This window comes from Diabrotica undecimpunctata, chromosome 6 (genome assembly GCF_040954645.1).
Source record: "Diabrotica undecimpunctata isolate CICGRU chromosome 6, icDiaUnde3, whole genome shotgun sequence".
NCBI lineage: Eukaryota > Metazoa > Arthropoda > Insecta > Coleoptera > Chrysomelidae > Diabrotica > Diabrotica undecimpunctata.
The window spans coordinates 101,214,404-101,228,475 of NC_092808.1; the positions used below are offsets into that span (position 1 = coordinate 101,214,404).

The following is a 14,072-nucleotide window of genomic DNA, read 5'->3' on the forward strand; positions in this document are numbered from 1 at the left end:
CATGGTCCACTCAGTTCCACTTCAGCCATGTTATGTGCTCTATGACATCTGTGACTACTGTCCTTCTTATTTCTTCGTTTTTAACTCTGTCTCTGAGAGTTAGTCTAAGTAGTGAGCGTTTCATTCGTCTTACTACTCTAAGTGTGGTTGCTGTAGCCTGTAAGAAAAAGTGTTTCGACGCCGTAAGTCATGATTGGAAGCACACATTGGTCGAACGTCTTCTTTTTCAAATAATTTGGCATGTGGCTCTTGTAGATGTCTGATGCTAAAGTTCAGCAGTTCAGATCATGCTTAAAAAATATTTTTAAATATACAGGACCACCCATATTAACAGAGTAGAACAAATTTATCTTTTTTTAATGGAACCCCCCGTATATTTTATTTTAATTTAATTTTATTTAATTTAATTTTATTTTGTTTTATTTTTCTCTATTTTATTCTACTCCATTCCATTTTATTCTAATTTATTTTATTTTAATTTAATTTTATTGTATTTCATTCTATTTTATTCTATTTTATTTTATTTTATTCTATTTTATTCTATTTTATTATATTTTATTATGTTTTATTTTAATGTATTCCATTTTATTCTATTTTACTCTATTTTATTCTATTTTATTTTATTTTAATAAAAAGGTTCTGATTCATCGCTGAACTTAAAATCTACATAACAATATATATATATATATATATATATATATATATATATATATATATATATATGTATATATATATATATACAGTGTGACCCATTTAGATTGAAAACACCTCTATAAAATGTGAAGTTGTTAACCGATTTTAACCAAATTTTTTTTTTAAGGTCATGTAATAAAAGGTCTATTGCGGGACAAAATATGAAATTTTTAGTTAACTTTTCAGGGCAGTCTACGATACTTTTCCTTCGTCGAAAATGCAGAATCTGTATTAGCGATTTTTTTATTAAAAAAATTTCTACGCCACTGGATTTAGAGTGCCTTTAAATAGCTATGACAAAAATTTCAATAAAATATATTTATTAATAATGAAGTTATGACAACTTAAAATTTTAAAATTCACTAAGCTATGAGTCAAAAAAGAACACCCTGTATCAACAGATAACCATAAAACTAATTATTTTTTAAATAATTTTAATAATAAACCACTACTAGACAAAAAAATGTTTAAAATAGCATAAAAATTTAATGCAAGTAACGCACTTACATTATTATTAACTTTACATGCTACAACTTAAATCTCAGTTGCCATGACAGCGATATTACTGTTTGACTTATTTTGTGTCATACATCTATTATTTGTATCATACATAGATAAAGAATATATGTATCATACAAATTTCAGTGCTAGCATAAATTTATGCATAATTTCTGCAACAATATTTACTTCAAATTCTTTTAATAATATTTTGTGTCATGGCTGCAAGATTAAGTTTGAGAAAAAATTAAAATTATACGTCTTTTAGGAGATAGCGATAGAAGTGCCAGGGAAGTTTGTACAATATTTAATGACAGACATGTGGATCGTCCTAATATTAGCTGCGGTACGGTAAACAAAATAAATAGAATATTTAATGAATATGGTGCAGTATCAAAACTAATTTTAAAAAATAACCCCTTACAAAGAAGAAGAGGAAATGATCAAATCAATTTAGATCATTTCAGAAATAACCCTAATGCCAGTTTAAGGAATGCCAGTTTATATTTGAATGTGCATCGAGAGAGTATTTGGCGATGTCTTAAGGTAAATAATATTAAACCTTTCAAACCAAAATTCTTACACACATTACAAGAAGGCGACGAAGCAAACCGTTTAGAATATTGTTTATGGGCCCAAGGGGAATATTTAAACAATATAAATTTTCTAAAAAACGTGTTGTTTACCGACGAAGCCACTTTCAAATTTAGAAATGGAGTACAAATGGAGTAGTATCATCACAGAATTGTCGCTATTGGACAGCAGATAATCCCCATTGGGTAATAAACTGTAGAAGCCAATATTCTCAAAAAATCAATGTCTGGTGTGGTATACTAAACGAGTTATTGGTCCTTTCTTTTTTGAAGAAAACTTAAACGCACAGAACTTTTTAGAATTTTTAAACATTGACTTGTGGGATGCTATTCATGAGCTCCCAATTAATGAACGATTAAATTTGTATATCCAGTTAGATGTGTGTTCTGTTCATTACGCCAGAACCGTGAAGCAATAGCTAAATAATGGCTAAATAGTCCGTTGATAGATTGCCACCCAGATCTTACAATTTTAGACTTATTTCTCTGGGGAGTTATCAAACAAAACCCGTGCAAGAGACGTAAATGAACTTCGTGCAAGAATTCGACAGGCATGTGCAGAAATTACTCCCCAACAACTAAGAAATGTAATTAAAAATATTCATAAACGCTACGACAAATGTATCCAATTAGATGGTGGATTGGTAGAGGCAACTATGATTTAAACTAAAATTATGTTTCCATGTTTCTGTTAATACAGAGTGTTTTTTTAACGTTAATACAGAGTGTTTTTTTCTTAGTGAGTTTTAAAAATTTAAGTTGTCATAAGTTTGTTATTAATAAATATATCTTAAAAAAATTTTTGTCATAGCTATTTGACGCCACTCTAAAGCCAGTGGCGTAGAAATTTTTTAAATAAAAAAATCGCTAATACAAATTCTCCATTTTCGAAGAAGAAAAATTATCGTAGACTGCCCTGAAAATTTAACTAAATATTTCATATTTTGTCCCGCAATAGACCTTTTATTACATGACATTAAAAAAAAATTTGGTTAAAATCGGTTAACAACTTCAAATTTTATAGAGGTGTTTCCAATCTAAATGGGTCACACTGTATATATATGTTGTGAAAAGGAATAATTTCTCAGCTATCTAGCAATTTTCTCATCGTTGGATTGGCAGAGGTAATGAAATTCCGTGGCCGCCTAGAACACCCGATGTACTCCCTTAGATTTTTATTTCTGGGGGTATATTAAATCACTGGTATACTCACAAGAATTAAATAATGATTAATCACTATGGCCGCAAATAGTAAATTTCTCTAATTTTATCAGCCAAACATAGTTTTTAAAGTTAAATCGTTAAACGAAAGAATTCATGAGTTTTTTTTTTCTTAAAGGGGCTTCACATTGACCATTTCTTATAAAATATTTAGTTAAATTGTGTTTTTTATTTAGATTAAAACAAAATAGTTCTTTTTAGAATCACAGTTTGTTTTTAAATGTTGAATGTATCTATTGGTTTCAAGAAATTTCAATAAATAACATTAATACATTAATAACATTAATTCCTAGGTATTTTATTTCCATTACTTGTTCAATGCTGATGCTATCAATTTCTATTTTATATCTAGTTGGTTCTTTGCTGACTACTATTGTTTTAGTTGTCTAGGATGAAATTGTCATATTAAATTCATTTGCTCTTATGTTAAATCTGTGGACCAGTCTTTGCAGACTATCTTCATCTTGGGCTATCAATATTGCGTCGTCTGCGTAACAGAGTATTTTGATTTCTTTGTTTCCCATTCTGTATCCTCTTCCTTTGTTATCGGTTTTGATGATTTTATCCATGATCAAATTGAAGAGCATAGCTCAATGAATTCCCTTGTCTTATTCCGCTGCCTATTTCTATAGGTTCTGTAAGTTGTCCATTTATTCTGACTTCCATTTTGTTGTCTTGGTAGATGTTTTCGATAGTTTTATAATATTTAGGGGAACTTCTCTATTATACAGAAGATGGATTACATATTGGAGTCTTACTCTGTCAAACGCGTTCTTTAGGTCAATCAAACACAGACATGCTGGTATATTATTATAATATAATACTCTAGTGATTTCTCAATAATTTGCTTTATAACAAATATTGCATTTGTACACGATCTTGTACGAAACCCTGTTGTTCATCTGCTAAACTTATCCTCTGATTTATTGGCACTTATAAAATTTTAGTTGAAAGTTTTAGCGTAGTATTTAACAGGTTTATACCTCTGTGGTTGTCTGGATGTTTTTTATCTTCTTTTTTGAATAGTAGAACTGATGCGTGTAGATGCAAAACCGGACATGTAACAGTTAAGTAGTTTAGAGAAAAACGCAAAAAAATGTAGAATAAAACTTGACGGGTACTTTTAACGTTTTTTTTACTATGAGGAAGATTGCACACAAATCTTTATAACTGAAAAGAAGAATTAGCGTATCTTTACTGATTAATAATCTACACGGTTATTAAGGTTACTTGCGTCTGAGTTTGCAACAAAAATTTGGATATGCCCTGCTTTGAAACTTATATGACAAAGCGATGGGAAAATTAATAATGAAATTTTTTTACTTGGACAGTTTATTCTTAAAAAAAAACAGATATTTTTTTTTTGTTAAAAAAGAACAATTTTTATATTAAACATGGAATATTATTTTTCTTTTAAATATTTGCATAGTAGATTGTTATCATCATTATCGTTATGTTCAGTGGTATGTTGTTGGTCTTGACCACTATCGAGAATGTTTTTGTAAAAATCACATTCAGGCATAGATGACCAATCATTACCAAAATGACATCCCGATAATTGAAAATGTCCCGATATCCTTCTTCTTTTGAAAATTCAGTGGAACACCGATTTGCAGTTCTGCTGGAGTAATTTTGGATATTTTTTACCTTTTTTAGTAATAGGCAATGCATTTGAAGCAGAAGAATAATAATTTATTATCAAATCCAATCCTGGAAAATCCAGTCTTTTTTTAATAAAGACATCCTGCTCCTCAGATGCAGGATGTTGCCTGCTCCTCAAAAACTGCCTGTATCAGGAATTATTATGGTGTGTATCTGTCTCAATTTTTTCTCACTGACACCAAATACTCGATCAGGAGGTATATAGGAATAATCTGTTACTGGAAATATGACCTGAAGTTCAGTTACGTTCTTGGGAGCTTACTGGAGCCATGTTGCACCGATAGTTAATATTGTACAGTTTTTGTTTTGTCCAGGACATCCATCGGATACTAGACGTACAGTATGAATATCAGTCATAGTAGGTTCATTCCTTTTCAGACAATTATATACTGCTGACGCAATTTCATTTGATCCTTTGTATCGTTCATGTTCCATCCAAGAGTAGGCAATGTATTATTTTTGTTTAAGTTTCCCTTTGAAGAACCTTTAACAACGGTAAAATTATATAGATAAAGTTGACGACTATAGTAAGCCCTTTGGTCAGGTACTTTGGGCAGCACCAAATTCTTTTGATTCTTTTGAATGAAGTTCTTGTTTAATCTGCAATGCTTTTTTTATCAAGATCATTTTCGACTTTTGTTCGTTTCTTTAGTTCAATACATGTTGAGCATACATCTGTTTTAAGACTTCGAAGCCCATGTTAAAGAATTGGCTAAATTTGTTCTGCAGGTAGGTACTATCTTATAGCTGATTTACCTCTGCAATAATGAGATTCATCAGCTTTTAATGTCTTAATAAACGTTTTTACTGCTTCCAATTTATCCTTATAAAGGTCTGTTCTTCTGTCTCTACCTCTTTTCTCTTTTAAATTACCATCGACTTGAAAACGTGTTAAAACACCATTGACGCGGTGCTTGGTTATATCTAGCAATCCAAGAAAAGACTTCTTCTAAATTTCGTTTTCGAACAAAATAACAATCTGTTTTTTCCTTCGGTTTTGTTGCATCTCTAGGTCGCTGACGTTTTGGTTTATGAATTATACAATAGCGAGAAATGAACTGATCTTGTGTGAGTTTATCTGCAGTTTTATAAAATCTTCATGGAACTTTTTGACATCCTGCATCGAGAGTGTTGAACATTTCCATTTTTCTGTTGAATGCTTACACTTTGGAAATGTTGGTAAACCTTTAGGCAAATATCTACAACAAACCAAAAATGGCTTAGGTACCGTTAAAAAAGATAATTAAAAGATGTCATTATATTTTGCCAATTACATTTAGATAAAGCTTTCCGAAATACGTTTCGTTTACGTTTTTTAAGTTTTGACTCATTAATACATAATGTAATTTTTGAGGTTATTTTTTGCATTCTCGTATTCATCGTTATAATATTTACCTGTTAACTTTAGCTTTAGCGAAGAAATACACTCCAGGATTGACCAAGCAAGATCAGCCACCAGACAGCTACATGGACTATTATGGAATAAAAAAATAACAAAAGAAAATAAAAGAAGAATTTATAAAACAATAATAGAAAGTATTGGGCTGTACGGCGCCGAACTCTGGGAAATAAACCAAAGAAACCAACCAAAAATTAAGGCCATGGAAATGAACTACTGGAGACGATGTTGCCAGCTCACTAGACTTGATAGGGTGAGAAACGAAGATATTCAGAGAGAAATGGAAATCGATCTAGACATAATAGACACAATCAAAGCCAAAAGACTTAACTGGTATGGACACCTTCAGAGAATGCCTGAAAATAGATGGCCAAAAAAATATAGAAAAATGGACTCCGCCAACTAGAAGAAAACGAGGTAGACCAAGACGATCCTGGAGAGACGATGACGACGATGCAATGACCGCCAGAGATCTAACAACTGAAGATTGCTTCGACAGAAAACGCTAGAAATTAGGATGCGAGAAGCGGCGCCAGCTGTAGAAGACTCGCTTGTTATATATATATATATATCTTCTCCATTCTGCTTTCTGTACTTTCTTCTTCCTTCCAGAACCCATGCTAATTTATTCATCTCTAAAATATTGCAACAAAGGACTATAAAGTATTATGATTAGAAACTAGTAATGATCACGCTGCCGGGAATAACAAAACAGACACGTGCTGCGCTACGTCATGTGATTGTAGTCCATTGGTCGAACGTCGATGTCCGATTTTGCAACCAAGCCGTTTGGGCTTTGTCCGCTTTTGAAACTACAATCAATATTTGATTCTAATATCTTACTGTAAAAGGCCTGTTTTGCAACGAATTTTCATTGTGAACTGATACAATAAGTTATATTGAACAAAATCCTGGCGTTAGTTTTCTTTCTACCAAAATGTGACATGTCCGGGTTTGCATCTACACGCCTCAATTAGTTCGCTCGTTCTCCATTCTTCCTATATTGTATTGTGTTTTATAACTTTATTAATTAATGTTGTTAATTGTTTTGTCATTGCTGCTCCACAATATTTCAGTAACTCGTTTGGTATCCCGTCTTTACCTGCTGCTTTTCTTTTCTTCAGATTTTCAAGTATTTTCCGAACTTTCTGTACATTTATATTAAGGTCTTCATTTGTTATAACGTCTGAAATACATCTTTAACCGATAATTAAGACTGAATGGCTGAATGGAAGATGAAACATAAATTTATTGAGTCTTTTAAATAGCAAACGGTTTATATTTAAGCTGATATGCAAAATTTCGTATTGATTTTCCTTAGCCCTTTATAAAACACTAGACCGTATAATATATTTTCTTGGCGACCATTAGGGAATACAATAATTCCTAAATCATTTCCAATAACAGAAAGTAAACACTATTACTCTTGAGGAGAAATATTTATTCTGTAACACTTGCTTATTATGTATTTTGAATGCACATTTATTCTTGGAGTATAACAACTGAGAATAAATATTCCATAATTATACTAAACGAAATATGTACTCAATTTGGCGGGGATTTTGAAATCTGTTATTGTCGGTTAATATTAATAATTGCCCAACTTTTGTCGACACAAATATTGACACGCTTGCAATACCCTTAACGTTAATTATGCAAACTTCTTTCATTCATAACTCCTTACCCCTAGTTGGAAATTAGCTTCCGTTACCCCTATTTTTAAAAAAGGCAACAAACTTGACCCCAATAATTATCGTTCGATTAGCTTGCTGCCAGTAGTTGCCAAAGTTATGTTACAGGAACATGTTATTCCAACACAACAACATGGATTTGTTTCTGGTCGCTCTACTCTAACTAATATCTTACATTGTGTTAACGACTGGACGTCATCCCTTAACAGTTCGCAGCCGGTCGACGTTGTTTATCTAGATTTCTCTAAAGCCTTTGACCGTGTACCTAAGCGCAGACTTCTACATAAGCTAGAACATTTCAGAGTTCGCGGTACTTTATTTCGTTGGATAGATAATTTTCTGACAGATCGATATTACAAAGTTAGAGTTGGCGAATCTTTCTCACAGGACAGGTTAGGGGAAAGTGGAGTGCCTCAGGGTTCCGTCCTTGGACCTCTGCTGTTTACGGTTTACACCAGCGATGTTCCTTATTATGTCTCAAGTAAAATATCGTTCTACGCTGATGACACAAAAATATATGCCAATCCAATCACAATCCAGCTAACACTCCAAATGGACTTGGACTCTATTTTAACTTGGTGTTCCCAGTGGTTACTACCCTTAAACGCGGAAAAATGTGTAACGCTTCGAATTGGTAAAAATAACCCACTTGTGCCGTACTTTGTTAACGGGCAGCCAGTAGATTTTGCGTTTTCGTATAACGATCTTGGTGTTATCATAAACAGCAGCCTAACTTGGTCCGACCATATTACCTCTATTTGTAAACGTGCGAACTCCAGACTGTATCTTATTCGGAGGTGTTTTTCGAGAGTTTCAATGCAATCATTCTGTAATGATTCTTCTTTTAATTTATTATGTGCAGAAAAAGGTATTATAGGTTTAATATTTTTATCAATTTTTAAATGACTGTGATGTATTGGCAACCATGCAGTGCGGTTACGTCACAATCAGCTAAGAGAAAACTCAGTACGAGACGCGACGATGGCCTATTTAATGTATATTGTTATTTGCATTACTTTAAGGAGTGACATTTAAAGTCGGTAGCATTTCCTATACTGTTATTTTTTACAACCCGGTCCGATACATATGATGGTCCGATGGGATTCGTGTGTGTGCCAGTTTAAGTGCATTATTTCGTCCCGGCGATAAATAAAGCAAATTGTGTGCAAGATGGCAGCATTCGAAAACATCGAACAGTTTAACGTGCGTGACTCCAAAGGTTGGGAATCGTACGTCGAGCGTATGGATATTTTCTTCTTGGCAAATAACATTACGAACCCTGATAAGAAAAAAGCTACATTTTTAAGTTTGTGCGGTCCAAATACATACGAGATTATTAGATCTTTGGTCGCGCCGTCCAAAGTGTCTGATAAAACTTATGACCAAATCATAGTCGAGTTAAAAAAGCATTTTTCTCCAAAAACGTCGGAAATTGTGTGTAGGTTTAAGTTCTATCGTCGGAATCAACAGACTGGTGAAACAATATCTGTGTATCTGAAGGAATTACGAAAATTGGCAGAACCCTGTGGTTTCGGAACTACCCTTGACATAATGCTACGTGACCGACTCGTTTGTGATATTACCGACGAATCGCTACAGCAAAAGTTGCTAGCCACAGATAAGTTAAAACTTAAGGACGCGCAAAACATGTGCCTTGCACACGAGGTGGCTGTGGAAAGTTTGGCAGTGCTACGAGAAAGTGAGTCGAGCGCAGATGTAAACGCGGTTACATCCAGTTTTCGTAAAAATCAACCAGGCCTGTTCAAACAACAATTAGCTAATCGCGAAAGGAAAAAATGTTTTCGGTGCGAAAAAGAACATTCTCCTGAAACTTGTAAACACATTAAATCAACCTGTGCCTATTGCAGGAAAGTTGGACACATCGAAATAGCTTGTTTTGCTAAAAAGAAGAATCAACATCACAAACGCAAAGTACATCAGACTACCGTGGAATCTACGTCCAATACCGAGTTTCGCCGGTTTCGGGGAACACTCCAGAGTGTGACTATGAATTTTCGTTAAATAACGTGACGTCTGATAGCATTACCGGTAAATATTTAGTAGATATGCTACTCAATGACCAAAAAGTGAAAATGGAGGTTGACTCGGGCGCGAGTTATTCAGTGATAAGCAAATCAATCTACCATGAAATCTTTAGTGAAAATCGACCTAAAATAGATAAATCCAATGTTATTTTACGGGACTATCAAAACACAGTGATACCCACACTGGGTAAGTGTCAAGTGAAGGAAAAGAGAGGTCCAAGATCAGCGACACTTCCTCTCATAGTCACGGAAGGAAATTACTACTCGGCAGAAACTGGTTTGATAGTTTAGATTTAACCATAGCTGGGGTAAGTCAAATTTTATCAATGATTAATTATTCAGAAGAATACCCAGATGTATTTAATACAGATTTGGGATCTTACCGGGGTCCCCCTGTAAGTTTTTCGTTGGACAAAAATGTAAAGCCGGTTAGGTGTAAAGCTCGTAAAGTTCCATTTGCGCTAAAAGACAAAATCGAAGTTGAACTGGACAGGCTTATTGCGAAAGGGGTTTTAGAGCCGATTACGCACCCAAAATGGTGCACCCCAATTGTGACTGTTTGCAAAGAAAACGGGGAAATTAGGATTTGTGGTGACTACAAATCCACATTGAATTTAGCGTTAAATCCGGAACTTTATTCAGTGCGATCGGTACAGGGTATTTTATCTACACTTGCGGGCGGTAAAGTTTTTGCAAAACTGGACATGGCGCTAGCTTATCTGCAGTTAAGTGTCAATCGCGAAGCTGCTGAAGCACAAACAATAATTACGCATAAAGGGGCTTTTAAATGCAATCGTTTACAGTTCGGTATATCAGTGGCTCCACAAATTTTTCAAAAATTCATAGACACTCGATTAACGGGTATTCCTGGTATACTACCTTATTACGATGACATTTTAATAGTCGGTAGCTCAGAAATAGACTTGGATTCAAAAGTGCGCGCGGTACTATCGCGTTTCTAGGAAGACGGACCGTATTTGCGCAAAGAAAAGTACGTTTTTCGAACAAAAACTATAGATTTTCTTGGTTTTCAAATTAGTGAAGACGGTTTAAGCCCCACTAAAAACGAAATCGTGGCCATAACTAATGCGCCTCCGAAAAGACGTTCCCTGGCAGTGGCGTTTCATAGAACAAAAAGCTTTCGATTTATTAAAAGAAATTTTAGCGAAAGAACCTGTGTTAGGACATTACAGTGAACAAATAGGTTTATTTTTGACGTGTGATGCAGCCCTATGGGGTAGGTTGTGTGCTTAGTCAACGTGATGATTAGGGACGTGAATATCCAGTGGCGTACCATAGCCGTACTCTATCATCTACTGAACGAAATTTCTCCCAAATCGACAAAGAAGCACTGGCCATAATATCGGGCATTAAAAAATTCCATGAATATGTATACGCAGGAAAATAGGCATAAGAACGGACCATAAACCATTGTTGGGTATTTTTAATCCGAAAAAAGGTGTTCCAGAGATACTGTCACCCAGAATGCTTAGATGGGCTCTTATGTTATCTGCTTATGATTACGAATTATGTTACGTACCAGGTTCAAAAATTCAAAATGCAGATGATCTTAGCAGATTGCCACAAAAGGTACATGCGCCAGAATCACCAAGCTCAGATGACGTTTTGATGCTTGAGAACATCCCAGAAAAACTAATCTATGCCAAAGACATTGCCAATGAGACTAAGAAAGACCCAGTGTTATCTAAAGTTTTGCAGTGGGCTTGGAAAGGTTGGCCTGATGAGAAAATTAAATTTTCAGACGAATATACTCCTTATCTACTACGTAAAAACGAAATTAGCTGTTATCAAGACTGCCTGTTATGGGGTACAAGGGTAATAGTTCCACTTGGAGGGAGGAAAACAATACTGAATTTGCTACACTCAGCACACCCCGGAATCGTAAAAATGAAGTCACTGGCACGCTTATATGTTTGGTGGCCAAATCTCGACAAACAAATCGAACACCTAGTAAATACATGCGGCGAGTACCACGAGTCTAGAAACATGCCAAAAAGGCTCCAATCCATCCGTGAGAGTGGGCCAGAGCTCCATGGACAAGAATACACCTCGGTTTTACCGGTCCATTTAAAGGCAAAATGTTTCTGATTATCATAGACTCGTACTCGAAGTGGTTGGAGGTTAAAATCGTTCCAAATACCTCTAGTATTGTGACTATAGATGTATTACGTGGTTTATTTGCCACTCATGGCATCCCAGATGTCGTCGTATCTGATAACGGAACTTGTTTTACGTCAGCTGAGTTCCAAGATTTTTTAAAGGAAAACCTTATTAGACAAACATTGGTTGCACCGTACCATACAAGTAGTAATGGGCAAGCGGAACGCATGGTACAAAATGTAAACAATGCACTAAAAAAATGACGATACGATATCGACGAAACGATGATAGTAATGAAGAAACTAAAATACAGTTAGCATTGCACAGATATCTCCCTACTCAGCACATTACACCCCATTGTACAACAGTGAGATGCCCATCAGAAATATTAATGGGGCCAAAATTGGGCTCATTATTTGATCGTTTACAGCCCGATTTTAGAAAAGAGATGTTGTCTAAGCAAGAGATGAAAGATTCTTACAAAACAGTACCCAGATGTTTTCAAGAAAACGAGACTGTATTTGCAAGGTCATTTGCTCCAGATGGTCAAAAGTGGCTTCCTTCCAAAATAATTGAAACCACTGGACCGTTAAGCTACAAAGTTCAAACCCCTGATGGTAAAATTTTACGTCGTCATTCTGACCAAATCAGAACCCGTGTGTGTGTGACTAAGAAACAACAGACGAAGTTACACCGTCAACCTCGATGGAAACAAAATTACTAGTAACTCCGAAACCGTTGTTTCTGCATCCAAACGAATTTGTGGACCCAGAAATTGTAGAGCAGGCCACTGAAGTTAAAAAGCCACCTGCTAGTATAAGAAAACCTCGAAGGTATTTGGAGGACTATGATGAGTGGATTCATCCAGGAGGAAGGAGTGCGATGTATTGGCAACCATGCAGTGCGGTTACGTCACAATCAGCTGAGAGAGAAAACTCAGTACGAGACGCGACGATGGCCTATTTAATGTATATTGTTATTTGCATTTCGTTAAGGAGTGATAATTAAAGTCGGTAGTATTTCCTATACTGTTGTTATTTACAACCCAGTCTGATACATATTAATGATATACATTAGGTATACAACCTAGACCAGTAAAAACTTCTTTATTTTTCTCTATGATAGACTCATGACTTGCTAGACCAACTCTTTTAATTAATTTTAATTTTTGACAAGTTCCTTGACCCCAAATTGTTTGACACTCCAAATTCACAATAATGAACTCAATACTTTCTAACCTATTCACAATTTCACGTAACAAATTTACTTTTCCTACAATAGGTATCACATCGTTTGAGAAAGACTTTAAATTTATACATGTAGCTACTAGTTCTAACTTTTCTACATTAACCTCATTAAAAAATTTTATTGACATCACATTAGCTTGTGTACCTATATCTAAATAACATACTATTATTTTATTAATTCTGGCTACAATTGACCAATTCTGACTAATTGTTTTAATAACAAAATATGCATCATTTACCTTATTAGATGGTTGTACTGTACTTTCTCTTAAATTTATTTTATTTACTCTTTTAATTTGACAAAATTTTGCATAAGGACCTTGTTTTTTGACAAAAATGACAAATCGCTACTAATGCTGGACATTTATTTCTATGGTTTTCACCACATCTTTGACAAACCTATCTTACCACTTGATTATTTTCATTATTCCTATTCTGGTTTGCATATCCATTATTTCTTGATTGAAAATTATAGTTCTGACTTGTTACCTGACTTTGAGTTGTACGAACAGCCGTATCATCTATGTTGTGCTATTGATTATCATTTCTCCAACTTGGACCTGGAACTTCACTTCTATACCTAAAATGATTTAAATTGTGACTATTGTAACTGCTATTTTGGTAAAAATTCGAACCTGGACCATCTTTATTCTTCTCCACTTTGTATACCACAGCTTCTGAATTTTTATTTAACTGTTGGGCTTGCATTTGAGTTGTAATTATATTTTGAGCAATTTGTAATACCTTTTCTGTTTACAGATCTACTTCTTGCAATAGTTTTTGCTAAATTGAATGGTGTTTAGGATTTAAAACAATAATGAACATGTCACACACCAAACTTTCTTTTAAAATTCCTAATTCACATGTTAAACTCAAATTCTTTAAACTAGTCATGAAATCCT

At 34.3% G+C, this 14,072-nt stretch overlaps 2 protein-coding genes across 2 annotated transcripts; both read left to right on the forward strand.

The window, feature by feature from the left end:
• The first annotated feature begins 8,927 nt into the window (after positions 1–8,927).
• LOC140444544 (uncharacterized) lies at positions 8,928–9,779 on the forward strand. The gene has a single exon (XM_072536305.1). The coding sequence runs from the start codon at positions 8,928–8,930 to the stop codon at positions 9,777–9,779; it is 852 nt and encodes a 283-aa protein (XP_072392406.1).
• Positions 9,780–12,182: 2,403 nt separating this feature from the next.
• LOC140444546 (uncharacterized) lies at positions 12,183–12,647 on the forward strand. Its single transcript, XM_072536306.1, has one exon. The coding sequence runs from the start codon at positions 12,183–12,185 to the stop codon at positions 12,645–12,647; it is 465 nt and encodes a 154-aa protein (XP_072392407.1).
• Positions 12,648–14,072: the final 1,425 nt, after the last annotated feature.